This window comes from Aquarana catesbeiana, linkage group LG04 (assembly GCF_042186555.1).
Source record: "Aquarana catesbeiana isolate 2022-GZ linkage group LG04, ASM4218655v1, whole genome shotgun sequence".
In the NCBI taxonomy this organism is placed as follows: Eukaryota; Metazoa; Chordata; class Amphibia; order Anura; family Ranidae; genus Aquarana; species Aquarana catesbeiana.
In genome coordinates this window covers 603,663,134-603,683,821 of record NC_133327.1, presented here as the reverse complement: position 1 = coordinate 603,683,821, position 20,688 = coordinate 603,663,134, and the positions used below count along the sequence as shown (strand labels likewise).

At 40.2% G+C, this 20,688-nt stretch overlaps 1 protein-coding gene across 1 annotated transcript in view; it reads right to left on the bottom strand.

Annotated features, from left to right (window-relative positions):
- Positions 1–20,688, bottom strand: part of APLF (aprataxin and PNKP like factor) — a 369,085-nt gene that overhangs the window by 32,253 nt on the left and 316,144 nt on the right. Inside the window, exon 9 of the mRNA XM_073628226.1 lies at positions 3,309–3,355. Coding sequence (XP_073484327.1) covers positions 3,309–3,355 — 47 coding nt within the window. The remainder of the gene's footprint in view (positions 1–3,308; positions 3,356–20,688) is intronic.

The window sequence follows — 20,688 nt, the reverse complement described above, 5'->3', positions numbered from 1 at the left end:
GCAGTGTTAGTTTTCTGCCACATATAACGTTTTGCTTTTAGGCCAAAAAGTTCAATTTTGGTCTCAACTGATCAGAGCACTTTCTTCCACAAGTTTGCTGTGTCCCCCACATGGCTTCTTGCAAACTGCAAACAGGACTTCCTTTGGCTTTCTTTCATCAATGGCTTTCTTCTTGTCACTCTTCCATAAAGGCCAGATGTGTGGAGTTCTCGACTAGTAGTTGTCCTGTGGACAGATTCTCCCATCTGAACTGTTGATCTCTGCAGCTCCTCCAAAGTTACCATGGGTCTCTTGACTGCTTCTCTGATTAAAGCTCTCCTTGGCCGACCTGTCAGTTTAGGTGTACTGCCATGTCTCGGTAGGTTTGCAGTCGTGCCATACTCTTTCCATTTTCGGATGATAGAACAGTTTTCCGCAAGATATTCAAAGCTTGGGATATTGTTTTTCATAACCTAACTCTGCTTTAAACTTATCCACAACTTTATCCTTGACCTTTCTGGTGTGTTCCTTGGCCTTCATGATGCTGTTTGTTCACTAAGGTTTTCTAACAAACCTCTGAGGGCTTCACAGAATAGCTGTATTTATACTGAGATTAAATTATACACAGGTGGACTCTATTTACTAATTAGGTGACATCTGAAAGCAATTGGTTCCACTAGATTTTAGTTAGGGGTATCAGAGTAAAGGGGGTAGAATACAAATGCACGTTACACTTTTCAGATATTTATTAGTAAAAAATGTTGAAAACTATTTATCATTTTCCTTCCACTTTGTATTGGTCGATCACATAAAATTCCAACAAAATACATTTACATTTTTTATTGTAACATGAAAAAATGTGGAAAATTGCAAGGGGTATGAATACTTTTTCAAGGCATTGTAGTTACCTTATACTCCGTAGTGCTAGGACTAAATATAACATGTTTTGTAATTACTTATAGAATACAACATACTATATAGAAGGCTCAGCTTAGGAGTCAAACCTTGGCCTTCCACATTTTGCTTGCTTTTTCCCGTAATTCCACAATTCTCATTTTAAATTTTTCATTTTATGAACGTTCATTCAATTTTCTAATCGTTAAACTGGTGTTCATTTTCAATGGCAGTTACAGAAAAATTCAACAGGAGAAGGATGGAAAATTTGCTCGAACATTCAAATTTCTAACAGTGTATGTGGTTTTCATTTTGGAAAGCCTATTCATTCCAAAATCGAATGTTAAAAGCAAATTACATTTTGAAGTCAATTAATCAAAAGTACCAAGAAGTTTCATACAAATGTACACTCGAAAATCTACTAGTGTATGGCAAGTGCATGGAATTCACGTTCAGTTTTTTTGTTCAACCAGTGAGTTGGATTAAAAAAAAAAAAACCCGACAGATCCCTGAATCAATATGTTTGGTGCGGGGATCTCTCCTGGTGTATTCTGAAAGGGGACCTCCCTGGCTGAAAGTTTTCCAGTAAAACCGTTCTACAGAAGCTGGTCACTATAACGACTTTTATTGAACAGAAAGTGGTACATGTACCGAAAGCTGGCTGGCTTCAGCTGAAACGGCTGACTTTCCGTGTGTGTGCTTGGTTTTAGTGTTGTTGGCTGAGTATAGTTTGTATACAGCATTTTCTTAGGTGCCCTTTGTTACACTGCCTAACAATTTGTTTAATTAGTGAACAAAAGGGGATCCGAAAAGTTTTCTGTATATATGCATCACTGTAGAGTTTTAGAAAGCCAACTATATGTAGCATATTTCTTATGCAGGGTGGTCCTGAGATATATAAAAAAGTTTGTTTTTTAAAGTGAACCTGTTCCGAGCCTTTGCTTACAAAGGACTATAAATTCCCTATGTGAAAGTGTTGATTGGCCCAGTAGTGTCACATGGCGTGAGTCACATGTACCTGCTACCTGGAATTATTTGTTACTTTGTTTGGCTCCTGGAGCTGAATGAATTGTCGGGGAAACCAGCAAAAAGCAAGTATAGACTGGAAAAGAGTGAAGGGAGGGGCAGGGATCAGCAAGGTGTCCGTACACGGACACTGGTGTCAGTGAGCGGTCCTTGCAGGGTCCGCGGCTGCTGCAGACTTTCTTTGTAGAGTCAGACTCTGAGTCTGTCACTGTCAGATCCCTCCCTCACCCCTGATGCGATGGCTGGCTCGGGTTGGCTCCCTCCTCTCCTCTGTAGTGTGAAGATCCGTCTGGTGTGGCACCAGCGCCGCCCACTCTATTACATGGAGTGACTGAGTCTTCTGTATGCTGCGGAGTGGTCTGTTGGATTGAGTTTCAGTGGCTCAGAACAGCCGAGGAGGAAGCAAGGAAGGTGCTGGCTGGAGCTGGAATGGATTCTTCTGTTCTGTGCCAGCCCGGCTCCAGCATAATGTTGGATAAAAATTATATTATATATTTTTTGCAGGGGGAGAGCCTATAGTGTGGTGCAGGAAAACCTGGGAAATACACAGGTGAAAAGGTAAGAGTAAGAAGACTAAAGGGGAATCTATTCCGTGGGGACCTGCCCTGGTCTGCTCTAAAGGGGGATCTGTGGGGACCTGGCCTGCTCTAAAGGGGGATCTATGGGGACCTGGGTTGCTCTAAAGGGGGGTCTATGGGGACCTGGCTTGCTCTAAAGGGGGGTCTATGGGGGACCCTGGCCTACTCTAAAGGGGGGTCTATGGGGACCCTGGTCAGCCAGCTCTAAAGGAGGATCTATGGGGAACCATATTTGTACTCATAGAACTAGGCCAGCAAGTAGACAGTGTTTTTTATGGTTTTAATTTAAATGTGCCTTAGTGTCCTTCGCTAAGGTCTGTACTTTGGAAAATGTCCGCCACAGCCTTGGTCGGTGCCTATCCCTGGTAGGGGATTGGGGTTGGTTAATATAAATTGTTACTTTGTTTTGAATGGGCTTGGGACAACATGCACGTGGCTTTTTTACAAAAGGTCTATGTCACTAGCACTACCGATTGTTCTTCTTTTCCAATGCCTACATTAACTACACTGAACTTCCAATACCTACATTGGGGAACAGAAATACATAAAGCAACACTACAACATGCAATTTTTCACACAGGCTTCTATTCAACCATACCAATTTAGAGCAGATGAAGGTCACAATGTTCTAAAGCCAAGTGATATCAAACATCTCCACAAAAGATCATAGGATTTATAACGTTACTAGTAGTTAGCGTGAGAGAACATGATTACAGTACAGGCATTAAACTGTAAACTGGGACATAGACTAACAGAAAAGGTATTTTGTAATGCTTTATGTAAGGAAATAAATAGATAAACTAATTAAACTACATGTTGGGAAAAGCTTACCTGGTGGTTTAGTATGCTTGTATTCCAGCTTGTGCTGTGGATTTTTCCTGTAAAATAAAGAAAATAAATGTCTATCAATGGTATAGCTCATAGACTGTAATAAAACTACTAATAAATAGACAACAAATGTGAAATCCTTTTACAAGTTAATCAATCCTTTTAGGCTTCTCACCACAATAATGTGTTGAACATAGGAGCATGCAGTAAATGGTTACCAATGGCAAAGGTGCTTAGAGAATTGTAGATGTACAGTTGCTAAGTACTGTACTTGTAGCAATAACTGATCAATAAAATACATTGTGAAAGGTGGATAATAGAACATTTTATTCCTTTGCAGCAGCAGTGCCTTAATACCATAAGGGTGGCTTTTTAATAGACTGATATAAGTGATCAACGTCCATTTTAAAGGTGTCAGACAATGCACACAGAGGTAGCCTCCTACAAATACCACAAAAGACTTCAAACTGTTATTGATGTTAAAGGGGGCAATAAACGGTATTAAGAACTGGGGTATGTAAACTTTTGATCAGGGTCATTTGGGTAGTTTTTATTATCAATATGATTTAAAAAGAGTAAACACAGTTGATTGATAATAAATGACTTTAGCCAAACACTAACCATGAGTGAAAAAAAAGTTTTTCTGTTATCATTCAAATTCTCTGAAAAATTGCCAAGAAATCAAATTCTGCCAGGGTATGTAATGCTGTGAAAAAAGTATTTGCCCTCTTTCTGATTTTTTATTTGTTTGCATATTTGTCACACTTAAATGACTCAGATCATCTAACAAATTTTATTATTATACAAAAGATAACCGGAGTAAATACAAAATGCAGTTTTTAAATGATGGTTTCATTTATTAAAGCAAAAAAGCTGTTCAAACCTGCTTGGCTTCATATGAAAAAGTAATTGCCCCCTAAACCTAATAACTGGTTGTGCCACCCTTGGCGGCAACAACTGCAATCAAGCATTTGCAATAACTGGCAATGAGTCTTTTACATTGCTATGGAGCAATTTTGGCCCACTCTTCTTTGCAGAATTGCTTTAATTCAGCCACATTGGAGGGTTTTCCAGCATGAATGGCCTGTGTAAGGTCATGATACAGCATCTCAATTGAATTTGAGCTTGGGCTTTGACTAGGCCACTCCAAAACCTAAATTTTGCTTTGTTTGAACTATTTGGAGGTGGACTTACTGTTGTGTTTCAGATCATTGTCCTGCTGCATAACCCAAGTGCACTTGGGCTTGAGGTCACAAACTGATGGCCGGACATTCTCCTTTAAGATTTTCTGGTAGGTAAAGCTCAGAATTCATGGTTCCATCAATTATGGTAAGTCGTTCAGATCCTGAAGCTGCAAAGCAGCCCCAGACCATCACGCTACCACCATGTCTGACTGTTGGTATGATGTTCTTGTTTTGAAATGCTGTATTAGTTTTATGCCAGATGTTACAGGACGCACACCTTCCAAAAAGTTTAATTTTTGTTTCATCAGTCCACAGAATATTTGCCTAAAAGTCTTGGGGATAATCAAGATTTTGGTAAATGTGAGATGAGCCTTTGTGTTTCTTTTGGTCTTTTGGTCAGCAGTGGCTGTGGCATTGGAACTCTCCCATGGATGCCATTTTTGCCCAGTCTCTTTCTTATTGTTGAATCATGAACACTGATTTTACCTGAGGCAAGTGAGGCCTGCAGTTCTTTAAATGTTGTTCTTGGTTCTGTTATCACCTCCTGAATGAGTCGTTGTGCTCTTGGAGTCAATTTGGTTGGCCCGGCCACTCCTGGTAAGGTTCACTACTGTTCCAAGTTTTCTCCATTTGTGGATAATGGCTCTCACCGTGGTTTGCTGGTGTCCCAAAGCCTTAGAAATGGCTTTGTAATCCTTTCCAGACTGATACATGTCAACGACTTTTTTCTCATCTGTTCTTGAATTGCTTTAGATCACGGCATGATGTGTTGCTTTTTGAGACCTTTTAGCGTGCTTCACTTTGTCAGACAGCTTCTATTTAAGTGTTTTTTGATTCAACAGATCTGGCAGTAATCAGGCCTGGGTGTGGCAAGTGAAATTTAACTCAGCTTTCCAAAAAAATGTGGTTAATTACAGTTCATTCATGATTCTGCATGGCAGGGGGCAATTCCTTTTTCACATAGGGCCAGGCTGGTTTGAACAGCTTTTTTCCCTTAATAAATGAAATAATAAGAGGGGGGGGGGGGGGGGATACTGTTACACAGCACTGTATATAACCAGGACAGCTGAAAACTCAGCCGTTTGCTAAAATCATGCCATTTTGATGATTACTTCAAAAATAAACAGTTGTGAAAATAAAAACACGTGCTTCAGAAAAATATACACTTGTAACCTGACCTGTTTTCATTGCTAGCACCGTAAACATGCAGCATGTACAATGATGTAAAAAAAAAAAAGAAATAACTTTATACGACGGCAGGTTGGCACGGCTGCGCAAATCGTCGTAGGTGTACGTCAGCCTCCTAAAGAGCTGTGAGAGACGCGCGCGCGCGCCCATGGCGTGACGCTGGAGAACGTGGTTGGCGGCTGCGATGTCTGTTGGCCACCCACGATCGCTCCACAGAGAGCCAGAACGGATCTGTCAATGTAAACAGACAGATCACCATTCTGACAGGGGAGGAGAGAGAGATCTGCTGTTCCTAGTGATCAGGAACAGCGACCTCTCTCTTCCTCCGGTCAGTCCCATCCCCCCCAGTTAGGAACACCTCCCAGGGTACATATTTAACCCCTTGATTGCCCCCTAGTGTTAACCCCTTCCCTGCCAGTGACATTTACCCAGTAATCAGTGCATTTTTATAGCACTGATCGTTGTATAAAATGTCAACGCTACCAAAAAAGTGTTAAAAGTGTCAGATCTGTCTGCCGCAATCTCACTAAAAATCGCTGATCATCGCAATTCTTAGAAAAAAAAGGAATAATAAAAATGCCATAAATATATCCCCTATTTTTTTGTAGACGCTATAACTTTTGCGCAAACCAATCAATATACGCTTATTGCAAGTTTTTTACCAAAATATGTAGAATAATACGTATTGGCCTACACTGATGAAGAAATTTTTTTAAAAGCTTTTTTTTTATATTTATTATAGCAAAAAAAAGTTTTTTTTTCAAAATTGTCGGTCTTTTTTTGTTTACAGCGCAAAAAATAAAAACTGCAGAGGTGATCAAATACCACCAAAAGAAAGCTCTATTTATGGGGAAAAAAAGGACATAAATTGTGTTTGTGTACAATGTGGCATGTCCGCTTAATTGTCAGTTTAAGCGACGCAGTGCCGTATTGCAAAAAATGGCCTGGTCAGGAAACGGGTAAATCCTTCCGGGGCTAAAGTGGTTAAACACACTGCTCGATTACTTCTGCCTTACTTCCCAGTCAGACTTTAGGTCATAACACAGGAAGGAGTTGACCAGCTGAGGGTAGATGCCGGGTGTGTGCTAATGAGATCAGCTGGTCAGCTCCTTCCTGTGTTATGACCTAAAGTCTGTCCAGGAAGTAAGAAATAAGTAATCGAGCAGTGTGTTTAAACAGCCATGAAGAGAGTGAGGTAAGTCTGTGTAGAATTAATGGAAAGCTGTTTTATTTTTGCAAAAGACGTACATTAATGCTATATTGGTACATAGGGGAGCAGGAATTTAGAAAAAAAAAAAAGAAGAAAAGGCAAACTTAGCCTTTAAAAGCATCTCACCAAAACTGAAATTCCTATTGAAGGGGGTGCCTAAAATCTGATTCGTCTGGAGCGGACTTCTGGGAAAATCACACAAGCAGGAAATTCCATTTCTGGGGATGTTCTGTACACCAACAATGTACAGAATGCCATCAGGTTGCCATAATGCATTGAATTTTACAGAAAATTACAGAGCGACTTCTGGGAAGGAAAGGAGATTTTAAATTGACATTAACTTATAATATGGCTTGTGTAGTACTTGTATATGCTACATTATTTTTTTATGTGCTATATTTTTTTTCTAGAAAGTGGGGTTATCCTTTAAACTTAAAGTAGATCTATAGGCAAAATGTTTTTTTTTTCATTTTGGATAGAGTAAGGGAGGGTTATAACCCCTGTCAGATTTTTTTCATCACCTGCATCCCATTGCAGAGTTTTCCCTTTACTTCCTGTCCCATAGCCAAATAGGAAGTGAGAGGAAATCCCTGCAAATAAAGAGAATTTCTTAGGGGCCCTCAGGTCCCCAGAACTAGTGTCCCAAATGAGAGATTTTCCCTCTATTATTTTTCTGGGGACAGCCCAAATTTTGGGATTTTCTTTTACTTTCACTTTCAATGATAACTGTAAACAGGACAAATAGAGAGAGTGACTCTCCCAATGGGGACACAGACAGCAATAAAAACTGATAGGTGTTCTAATCCTTATCCACTTCATCCAAAACGAAATAAAACGTTTTGCCTTATACTTTAATGCCATCCATGTAGGCAGCACAGCCATGACTCATCTCGTCTGAGCATCAAGGACCTGATTTTTTTTTTTTAATTAAAATGGTTTATGAGAATGATCTGGAATCAGAGTTCATATCTGATAATGTCATCATATGCTCTGACCCTCTATCAGGCTCTATAAAGATCATTAAAAAACAAACCATAACCCATCTTATTAAATAGCTGAGGGACCACTAAAGGCTGTTTTACTCAGATACGAGTAAGAGCACTCCTTCTAGGCATATCACAACTGAGCAGGTCTTAAAATGAACCTGTACTTTGTACACTCAGTGTAAAAAAAACATGTTCAGTTAAGGCATTTAGCTCCCAGACCAATGTTGACACATGTGCAGAGTAAAGCACATACTATGGATCTGAAAACTCCTACCGAACCATACCTTTTCTAATACATAGGGTTCACAGAATTATAGTATTTTTTTAGTGCACACAATGGCATTTGTGGAAAAAAAAAAGAATCACCCCCCTTTAAAATAATCACATTTTGTTGCTTTGCAGCCTGAAATGAAGACAGAGTTTCTGTTTTATTCAGCTGTATCCACTTATAACATCAACATGTCAGAAAAAAACAGGGTCACTGAATTGGAAAAGGGAGCACCCCCTTGTGTCAGTATTTTGTTGAATCACCTTTTGCTTTAATTACAGCCTTTAATCTATTGGGATATGTCTCTACTAACTTTGCACATCTAGACTTTGCAATATTTGCCCATTCTTCTTTGCAGTTCAGTTAAAATGTGATGGTGACCATTTGTGGACTGCAGTCTTCAAGTCATTCCACAGATTTTCAATGGGGTTTAAGTCTGGGCTCTGACTAGGCCATGCAAGGACATTCACCCTTTTCTCCTTTAACCAGTGTGTGGTCATTTTTGCTGTGTGCTTTGGGTCATTGTCATGTTGGAAGGTAAACCTTCTTCCCATTGACAACTTTCTGGCAGATGTTCCTAAAGAATTTGATGGTATTTTGCCCCATTCATTTTTCCTTCTATCCTGACAAGTGCTCCAGTCCCTGCTGCAGAGAAACACCCCCATAACAGGATATTACTAACTCCATGCTTTACTGTAGGAATGGTGTTATTCGGATGGTGAGCTGTATTGGATTTCCGCCAAACATATCATTTGGTGTTGAGGCCAAATAATTCATTTTAGTCTCATCTGACCATAAGACCTTTTTCCATGTGGCCTCAGAATCTTCAAAGCTCAGTCGTGATTGCATGTGGCCTTTCTTGAGGAGTGGCTTTTTTTTCTTGCAACCCTCATTTGTGGAGAATTTGTGATGTTGTTGTCACATGCACACAATGACCACTCTTTGTCATAAATTCCTGCAACTGCTTCAGAATTGCTGCAGGCCTCTTGGTAGCCTCTCTCCTTTATCCAGTTTGGAGCGATGTCCTGATCCAAGGAGGGTTTGTGTTGTACCAAATACCTTCCATTTCTTAATAATATACTTCACTGTGACGCCATTTTTTTGTATCCATCTCCTCACTTGTGCCTGTCCATAACTTTTATCCCGAAGATCTTTTGACAGTGCCTTACCACCCATAGTTGATTGTTTGCTTCAGTTACACTACCAGGGACTGAAATGCTGCAGGAAAGCTCTTTTCATGCTGAGCTAATCAAAATGATCACAGCTGATAACTACCGTTGATTGAAAGTAAAATGGCTTTGTGTGCCATTGAGAAGGTGATTAGCTACACCTGAGTCATTTTTGGGAGGGGGGTGGTCCTTTTTCCAAATCAGTAATTCAGTTTCTGATATATATTTTTTTCTGACATGTTGGTGTTATATCTTTCACTTGGATGTTTTAATTTGAACTGAGTAAATACAGCTGGATAAAACAAAAAACTGTGTCTGCCTTCATTTCAGGCTGCAAAGCAACAAAATGTAATTATTTAAAAAGGGGGTGATTATTTTCTATACCCACTATATACATGATTTTTTACTTTGTGGCTTTACTTTAGTGCAAATAAAGTCCAACTGAAGGCTTACCAGCTTAGAGAATTCAGGACAGCCACATCTCCAAGACAACACAGCTACAACGCTTCCCAATGATGAGATCCACCATACAGCTGTGATATGATACCATTTACTTATTTAAATTATGGGAATGTGGAATGTCTCAATGTCACCTTTCACAGACGATTCAACGATTTTTACAGCTCCTTCATAGATTATATGTTCTGTTTTTAAGGAGACCAAAGCTCTTCTTTAAACTCAGACTAGATATGATTGGATATAATTAATAATAATGAAAAGTATTGGAACCAGCTAAACATTTCAGTATGAACGTTAGCATGTGATAAATGTGAATTCAGAACAAAGCAGTCTGCTATAAAAATAAAAGACAGAGATAGTGCTTATTTAAGCTTTTAAAGTCTTTCAGAAAGCACTTAGCATTACACAGAACAGTGATTAATAGTTTGATGGTGATAGTGTCTCATGAATGAACAACAGCAATGATAATAAATGACTTGTTAGTTGTAAGATAGTAAACATTTGCATATTACAGTGAGATGTAATTTTGTAGACGATAATGTGAATTTACTGCAGACTGCACAGTTAACATACGGACTTACAATTGCAACAACAATAAAAAAGTAAGTGTTGTTTCCAAATTAGTTTTAATGTGCAAAAAAGTAAATCAAAAGTAAAAAAATAAATAAAAATCAGTGGTGCAAGAACAAGATTTTTTTTTAACTATTGCAATTATTATTATATATAGTCATTCCATTTAAAAGCAATATTCTTGTTATAGATGGTATCTTGGCTGCTTATTTGGGTGCTCCAACTTCAAAATCTGCAATAGTTTCTGGATCTGCTCTTGTCCACACGAGTTTTGAATGTGTTCCTGCTCACCGCTATATGTCCCTGCTGTTCTACTGTATTTTTCATAATATAGCATAAATTTTAATATCTGATAGTGAGAAACTAAGAGCCCATTCACACAGGGGCAACACGACTTCCAGCACGACTTTGGGAGGCAACTTGGACAGGACTTGAGTATGAATCATGGCACGACTTGGGGCAACTTACAACACAACTTGAAGTCGCCTCCAGGACAGGGAACTTTACAAGTGGCCAATCAGAGCTTATCAGCTGTGTGTGAGAAGGAGGGGGTTGGCTGTTTAGTGGAGTAAATTACTTTCTGTTTCCTTTCTGCTTCCTTTAAAGTTTCCTCAGTATGAACAGTGATCAGACTTGGAGGCAACTTCCATTGAAATCAATGGGTACAAGTCGCCTTCTAGTCGGATTGAAGTAGTACAGGAACCTTTTCTGAAGTCGGAGCGACTGCAGTAGTGTGCATTAAGAGGGATCCATTCACTTACATTGATTTTTTCATGTAGTGCGACTTGAGGCAACTTGGGGCGACTTGAAGTCGGATCCAAAGTTGCCCCTGTGTGAATGGGCTCTTTTGGTCACAGCAGATATACAGAAAGAGATCTCACCAACAGATTCCCACAGAGGTATAGGAAACTGTCAGGTAATTTAACTCACCAGTATATATCAAAACAGAATCAGCTGGACTGACCCTATTATGATATAGGACAGCTAGCTGGAATCACTCAGCTGCTTCCTATATCTCTTGAAATGACAATCTCATTTTCAGATATAACCATTCACAATATATGTATTCATATGTGCTCGGACACAGGAATCATTTTAAATGGTTTTGATGTTTTTATTTATTTTAATATATTCACATTTTTTTTTTAAACACTTTTTTCATTTAGTTTTCCTCCCTATCCTCTCTTTCAAAGAAACTGACAGGAATGGGTTCATCAACACCAACAGCGGTCATCATTCTGCTTCGTTGAGGTCAGTGCCTAAGAGGATGCAATAAGAGGTGCTGATGAGAGAGCCAGAGATGACCTGCTGGTCCCTAGAACTAGGGACCGGGATGTCTCTTTTAGGTTCGCCCTCTTCACCACTTATTCCAACCAACATTTTTCTGTAAAGCAAATCATGAGTAAACATTGGGGTGTACTTCGCAATAATAGGTATTTCGGGCCTCATCTTCCTGAGAAACCCGAAGTGGTGTTTAGAGGGGTTCCTCCATTGAGGTTGCAAATAGCACCCAATATTATTGAACCCCCCTAAAAAACCTTAATTTTATTAGAATATGGGGGGCTTTTCATGTAGGAAGTGCCCCATGTGCAAAATCAATGCACATATACATAGAAGGACAGAGTCTGAGTCATGTTCCACCAATGAGTAGTTCCCCATAAAACCCTTTATCACTTGCACATCCAAGAACATTGTTTATGTAGTCCGTTGTCCATGTGGACTCTAGTATATTGGCCGCACGGATGCTGCATGTGAGATTAAGTGAACATGTGGCCAATATAAAAAAATGGTTTCTGAAGCACCAAAACACTATGACTTGTGTCATAATCGAGACCCTAGAGGCACTGTGTTTCTCGGGATTGACAGATTTACTAGCAATTGGAGAGGTAGTAATGTGATAAGAGAAGTATCACTTTTAGAAACTAAGTGGATCTATCAGGTTAAGTGCTGCGCCCCACATGGTATGAACATAGAGTGAGATAGGAGATATTCACCCTGCATGCAGCCGTTGACGTCAGCAGCTCATGCGCTCTGAAGGTCCAGGTAACCGTGCTGCAACTTGTTAAAATACAATAAATAAAATACTGTTATTCTATAAATTATATTGATGAGGAAAGTTCCAAGAAAATCCGTTCAGTTCTCGTGTAAAAACTCAAAAATTATTTAATAATAAAATAGCAAAATATTACAAGAACAAATATCAAAATGTAAAATTTAAAAATACCATCAATAATGTAAGATAAAGATTAAATCATATGTGCGTCGCTGTGTGTGTGTGTGTGTGTGTGTGTAGCTGTGGCAGCTTCCTTCAATGTCTGCCTGAATCAGTCTGCCCAACTGTTTCTGTTCCTAGCTTTTACTCCTAAAATCTCACCCCCACTTTATCTTTAAAATGGCTGGTTTAAAGTTCCTCTGAGCCTTATTGTACTACATATTCTAATAAGACATAGCTTCCCTCCCACCTCTCACACAAGGATGGGGGGTGTTCAGTCTATGCATTGACATTTCTGAGGAGTGGGCAAGAACAATGTGTGAAACGTATACAATATAACATTTGCATCAAATACTACATAAATTAATATGTATATTATATTTATTGAAAACCCAATGGTCTTATTAATATCCTTTTCAAGAAATATTGTAATATAAAGAACTTATATTTTCATATATACACAAACTTTTTCATCTTAAGAAATGTGAAACCTTTATTCTCCCCTATGGGGGAAGGTGAGGGAAACCAACTTAAGAGTCCTAATTACTAACACGTTTGGTTCTCCATAGGAATGCTTATGAAGCTTATACCAATATGTATACCTTTACTAGTATAAGAGTCTATATAATTTCACTTTTTTCATAACTAAAAGATAGATATAAATATATATATACAACTCAGTTATTCAGTAAAGATCTAATCCATTCATTCATTTGTTAATAGATGTATTTTAGATATTAGATTAAAGAAACTTTCTAACAGAACTTCAGAGCTTCTTGCTGGAACTTGAGGGCTCCTGCACGCATGTGTGGAAGTGACATCATCGCAGCTCTGGCCACACACAGCACCAGAGCCTGCGATCCCGGAAGAAAGGATGGGAGATGTAAGCCCTCTCAATGGTGACCGGGCACCGCTGAGTGGACTTCGCTCTAAGGTGAAAATAAAAATAAAAATGAAAAATAAAAAAGGCGCCTCTAAGTTACATAGTAGGTGAGGTTGAAAAAAGACACAAGTCCAACCTATGTGTGTGATTATAGGTCAGTATTACATTGTATATCCCTGTATGTTGCGGTCGTTCAGGTGCTTATCTAATAGTCTTTTTAAACTATCGATGCTCCCCGCTGAAAGCACCACCCGTGGAAGTGAATTCCACATCCCTGCCGCTCTTACAGTAAAGAACCCTCTATGCAGTTTAAGGCTAAACCTCTTTTCTTATAATTTTAGTGAGTGGCCACGTGTCTTATTAAACTCCCTTCCAGGAAAAAAGTTTATCCCTATTGTGGGGTCACCAGTATGGTATTTGTAAATTGAAATCATATCCCCTCTCAAGCGTCTCTTCTCCAGAGAGAATAAGTTCAGTGCTCGCAATCTTTCTTCATAACTAATATCCTCCAGACCAGTGGTCATCGACCCTGACCTCAGGGCCCACTAACAGGCCAGGTTTGCAAGATAACTGAAATACATCACAGGTGATATCATTTGCTACTCAGTGATTGCAGAATTCTAGTCTGCATCTCCCCAAGGTAATACATAAAACCTGGCCTGTTAGTGGGCCCTGAGGACAGGGTTGATGACCACTGCTCCAGACCCTTTATTAGCTTTGTTGCCCTTCTTTGTACTCGCGCCATTTCCAGCACATCCTTTCTGAAGACTGGTGCCCAGAACTGGGCAGCATACTCCAGGTGCGGCTGGAACCAGAGTCTTGTAGAGCGGGAGAATTATCGTTTTATCCCTGGAGTTAATCCCCTTTTTAATGCATGCCAATATTCTGTTTGCTTTGTTTTCAGCAGCTTGGCACTGCATGCTATTGCTGAGCCTATCATCTACTAGGACCCCCAGAAGTAAAACTTTATATTTCCCAAAAGGGTTAAAAACACTTACAAAAGGATCAATGGGTAGGAGCACATCATATTAGTAATATGGCAGGTGGTCCGGCATTCTGGTAGTCCCAAGGAGTATCAGGGATATCCGAAGGTGTAATTCTATCTCTTCCAGGGTTTGCTTCTCTCTTCAAGTGCTGCCGGAAGTGCATAAAGACCCTCTACTATTTCTACACAGACTGATATCTGCTTGGTCTGTTACTCAGAGCGCCCTTATACACACTTTCGCTCTAAGGTGAGTATTTTATAATGTGCTAGTATGCAATGCATACTAGCACAATATGCATTTGTTTTGTAATTTTTTTTACAACCACTTTAAAGACAAACTTTAAATCAAAGAGGATGTGCCATTATACAACATGAAATCCAAGCAAGAAAACACAAGTGAATCAAATAAGGGAGGGGCTTTTCAATTTTTTTCTTAATTAGAAAAGCATTTTGTGTTTTAGTTAGAGAGTGGAAGGTTAAAACTTCTGTCAGGTTTTTATTCATGTCTGTGCTCCTATTGGGGAGATTCACCCTCTTTATATAGAATAATGTGATGGAGAATCCAACATCTGAGTTATTGTGGCTTCACCAATACTTTAATTTGAATTTAATGTAACCCATACAGAATGGACACTCACATCTCTATTGAGAATCAGGAAAGCTGAGATAGAGGTATACATTCTGAATTCTGTGCTTGTGTCTGTGCCTTTTTTTTTTTTTTTTTACCTGGCTCCTGCAACATCAATCACATATAAACTTCCAACATAAATTTGCAATGATTAGTAGATGTAAGCAATGTCTTAAAACCGCAATTTTTCCTAACATTAGGTTTCTGTGTGTGAGAGGCAGCAAAGATGCATCACCAGCAGTGACACCGGCAAAAGAAAGCAGGATACACTGGTGAAGTACAGAGATGTCTGGATGAAAAACATAATTACAAAGCAGGCAGGTAATGTGCATGCATTTCAAAGTATGATTTTCAATTTTCAGTGGAATGCACTTTTAATTTTTATACTTTGCCTTCCCTTATTCCTTCTTCCCCACTTCACTAACACACGAATTACTTTTTTTTAACTAAAACTGATTTTCATTACATATCTTATGTTAGAACCATTATTGTCATCACTGGGTCCTTGTGCTATTCTATGCAATGTGTGCAGACCATGACAGCCAGGGGGACTGGCGGGGTGCTGTACATTGCTTCCTGAAAACATCACAGCACCCTGCGTCAATACTCCTTTCAAGAGTTCTAAGGCTTGATGCAAGCAGTGGGTTGGCTCTTGGGAACAGTTATGCAGATATCAACATGTCTTCATGGGTGGGTCTCAGTCTGGAGAAGTGGGCGTTCCTAGGTAGGATACATTTGCTTTCAGAACACTCCACGTAATGCCCACATGTGATGCTGAGCCCCCACTATTTAACCACTTCCCGCCCGGCCCATAGCAGATGACGGCCGGGCGGTGGTTCCGTTATCCTGACTGGGCATCATATGACGTCCAGCAGGATAACATGCCGCTGCGTGCCCGCGGGGGCGTGCATCGCGGCGATCGGTGGATCAGTCTGACACACTGCTACACCGATCTTGGTAAAGAGCCTCCGGCGGAGGCTCTTTACCACGTGATCAGCCGTGTCCAATCACGGCTGATCACGATGTCAATAGGAAGAGCCGTTGATCGGCTTTTCCTCACTCGCGACACCAATAAGTTTTATCAGTGCCACCAAGCAGTGTCATTAGTGCCACCTGTTATTGCCCATCGGTGCCTCCTGTCAGTGCCCATCTGTGCCACCTATCAGTGCCACCCATAAGTACCCATCAGTGCCACCCATATGTACCAATCAATGCCACCTACGAGTGCCCATCAGTGCCGCCTATGAGTGCCCATCGGTGCCACCTATGAGTGCCCATCAGTGTCGCATACCAGTGCCACCTATCAGTGCCCATCAGTGCCACCTATCAGTGCCCATCAGTGCCACCTCATCGGTGCCACCTCAGTGCCGCCATGTCAGTGCAGCCATATCAGTGCTGTCATTGAAGAAGAAAACGTACTTATTTACAAAAAATTTTAACAGAAACAAAGAAAAACTTGTTTTTTTTCAAAATTTTCGGTCTTTTTTTATTTGTTTAAAAACCGTAGAGGTGATCAAATACCACCAAAAGAAAGCTCTATTTGTGGGAACAAAATTATAAAAAAATTTGTTTGAGTACAGTGTAGCATGACCGCGCAATTGTCATTCAAATTGCGACAGCGCTGAAAGCTGAAAACTGGCCTGGGCGGGAAGGTGTCTAAGTGCCTGGTATTGAAGTGGTTAAAAAACTGAAATCCAGTTAATGAAAGGAATAGGAATGGGGAAGTGAGGCTTGGTGAGTATAGTGCTAGATGACATTGGATGTCCTCCAGCCAGAAAATGAGGCAGGCTCTATCTGGTTTGCTGCAGATTTTAATGCACTCTGTGAGAAGTGTGCTGTAAAATCAGAGTAAGAATTTTCAGTACGAACAAAGAATATGCGGGCTCATACATAGGATGGCATATACCCATCCCTAAAATATTCCAAATTGCACAGATAATGAAGCCCATAGAACTTTCATGAGGTATGCCAAAAACAAATAAAGAATGGTTTAAAAGAAATACTTTTTTTAATAAATGCAAATGTTTTAACAGAACAACATTCTAAGTGATACATATAATGTGCAAAAATAAAAACGCAATTGGAGTAATTCACATATTTGTCTGTAAAGGTACTAATTACAACTGCCAAGTAATAAATGTAAGAAGAGTAGCTGTGTTATATCATAGATCCTCAAAGCGTTTCGTGAATCCTAGTTCACTTCATCAGGAGTAAATGTGTCTGACTGAATGTAAACAGTATTTTAGAAATAGGTAAATATTAAAAGGCAGCCCCTGGATAGATGAGGTGCTGTCCCAGGAGCAGAGGGGAGAGGGCTGGGACACAACACATCCAGGCCAACGAGTAAGGCCAGCAGAGAAAGGCAGACTTCAAAACATAAAATAAGATGGAAAATGTATTCCAATGAGAGAAACCAGACACATGTGATCCCCAACATATCCATCCAAACCAAAAAGGAGCTCCTTTGGCCTGGGTGTGTTGTGTCTTGGTCCTCTCCTCTGGGATCGGCTTCAGGACAGGCTCTGATGTCGATCCTCATTTATGCACCAGCTGCCCTTTAATATTTACCTCTTTCTACAATATGGTTTACAATCAGTCAGCCACATTTTCTCCTGATGAAGTGAACTAGGATTCACGAAACACATTGAGAGATCTATGATACAACCCATATCTAGAGAAGGAGAGAAGCCCAGACTAAGCCCAGACTGTGCTATATGTTCACATCCTAGCAGATAATGTACAATTATGAACAGAATATGTAGTCATGGACTTTGTGTGGGTATATAGAAGATAAACTGAGTACCATAAAAACAACTTTATTATGTACAAGTAAAAATAGATTACACAACATTAAAAATTACTCTCCACATAGGGATACTTATCAAGAGCCCCTCTCTTTGGAATATATGTGCCTTGACTACTCTGACTACCATGATGTCTTTATGGCGACTTAGGCCCCTTTCACACTTATACGACATCAAAGGCACGCGATTTTACCGCGATTTATTGGCCCAGATTTTGCTGCGATTTGGGAGCGGTACTACTTTGTACGACTTTGCCACAACTTTGGCATTAACCATTCTCAGCTTGTGCTTACAAAGTAGTGCTGAAATCGTGTCTATATTATTCAGGTACGATTTGCATGCTACTTGAGGGTTTAACATTGAGGTCTATGGAGTACAACTCGCAAGGAAGTTGGACCAAAGTAGTGCAGGGACGACTTAAAGTCGTGCCAATATGAATGGTAGTCATTGAGAATCAAGGAGAATGACTTGTCATACGATTTTGCAGTACAAAATCGTGGGACAAGTCTTAGAAGTGTGAAAGGGGTCTTACTCACATTGGGTCTGGATGGTTACGGATTGGGAAGTTGGTCCTTTTATTTTAAGCTAATGCGCACAAGACCATTGACTGTTTAGTGAATGTATCTGCATTTTCCACCTGAGAGGCAGTGACCTCATCTTGGCTTACTCATTCGCACTCTATGGGCAACATACACATTCTATGAGTTCTAGTTTACCCTACTGGCTGATATTACTCTATTAAATATTAGGAGTGGGTTCCAGTGTATTGATTCTGTCACATGTTCTCCTGAAGAGGGATTCCTGAAACGCATCGAGTCCACATGTGAATTGTAATCGGAATCTGCGCATGTTGTTAACACCTATGTGGAGAGTAATTTTTAACCACTTCAGCCCGGAACCATTTGGCTGCCCAAAGACCAGAGCGTTTTTTGCGATTCCGCACTGCGTCGCTTTAACTGACAATTGCTCGGTCATGCGACGTGGCTCCCAAACAAAATTGATGTCCTTTTTTTCCCCACAAATAGAGGTTTCTTTTGGTGGTATTTGACCACCTCTGCGGTTTTTATTTTTTGCACTATAAACAAAAAAAGCGACAATTTTGAAAAAAAAAAACGCAATATTTTTTACTATAATAAATATCCCCCAAAAAAATATAATTTTTTTTTTTTCCTCAGTTTAGGCCGATACGAATTCTTCTACATATTTTTGGTTAAAAAGAAGCGTTTATTTATTGGTTTGCGCAAAAGTTATAGCGTCTACAAAATAGGGGATAGTTTAATGGCATTTTTATTAATTTTTTTTATTAGTAATGGCGGCGATTTTTATCGTGACTGCGACATTATGGCGGACAACACTTCTGGCGCTATTTTGGGACCATTCACATTTATACAGCGATCAGTGCGATTAAAAATGCACCGATTACTGAGTAAATGTGACTGGCAGTGAAGGGGTTAACCACTAGGGGGTGCTGCAGGGGTTAAGTGTGTCCTAGGGAGTGATTCTAACTGTGGGGGGGAGGGACTACGTGTGACACGACACTGATCGTCGCTCCCGATCACAGGGAGCTGTGATCAGTGTCAGTGTCACTAGGCAGAACGGGGAAATGCTTGTTTACATCAGCATTTCCCCGTTCTTCCTCTCCGTGAGACGATTGCGGGTATCCCCGTGGACATCGAGTCCGCGGGACCCGCGATCACACTCACGGAGCTTGTGGCAGGGTCGCGCGACCACACGGCGGCAAATTTAAAGGGACGTACCTGTACGCCCATTTGCTTGTCTGTGCCACTCTGCCGACGTAAATGTTCATGCGGCGGTTGGCAAGTGGTTAATGGTACATAATAAAGTTGTTTTTATAGTACTCAGTTTCTCTTCTAGACATCCAAAACCCACAAAAAACACACCAGACCAAAGCTGTCCCCATAGGCAACACACATAATAGAACAGTCTGTATAAAAAAAGAAAGTTCTATTAGTTCTAGGTGCTGCAGCTCTCTCAAGAATCCACAGGGTGGCGGACTTGATCTAAAATGTACAAAGAGAAGAGAGTGCAAGGCTACCCTAGTGTGATATTGTTTAATGCCAAAAATGCAGATTCAAGTTAAAAAGGGTTACACTCACAAACATGGATCAGAGGGTCGCATGTACAGCAAAGTGGATGTCTCCTCTCCTGGCCTGAATGGATGGGTTGGCTCCCAGAAACGAGTGATATGGATGAGGGATGTTAGAGCGAACTCTGCTTGCTCATTGTGTCAGGTTGTGTTTGCTTTATGACGTGCGCACGGTCCAGCTGGCACAGCATGATGTCACTCGTGCCCGTAAACGGAGAACCAGGTGAGTGAAGTAACTCCTCCCAGCTAGCAGAGCAGTTGCCATGACAACATGTTTTGGAGGCGCGTCCTCCTTCTCATGAAAGTCCAATGGGCTTGATTCTCTATGCAATTAAGAATTTTTAGTACAGGAGAAAAGCCTGTATAACTGTAAGAGACTATCAGTAAGGTTGCAATTTGGCTTCAAGACAGCTGGAAGTATAGTGGATCTCAAAGCCAACAGATTTGGCAGATCAGTGCCAAGTACATCTTCATCTGCCATGCTCATTAATGGCTGTACAGTTTCAGTGAGCCATCAAGACAGCACAAAAATCTTCATCAGCTTCAGATGAAGAATAAGAATAAGTAATTCATATCTTAACAGAAACTGTACTTGTCACAGTTGCTTTATATGCCGATTATCAAAACATTTCAAAAAGCTGCAATTATATGTTAATTTTTTTTTAAATCCCATAACCCAGGAGCTTTCAAATAAGAATTTTTTTTTCAGTGCATTTACGCCCATGCATAG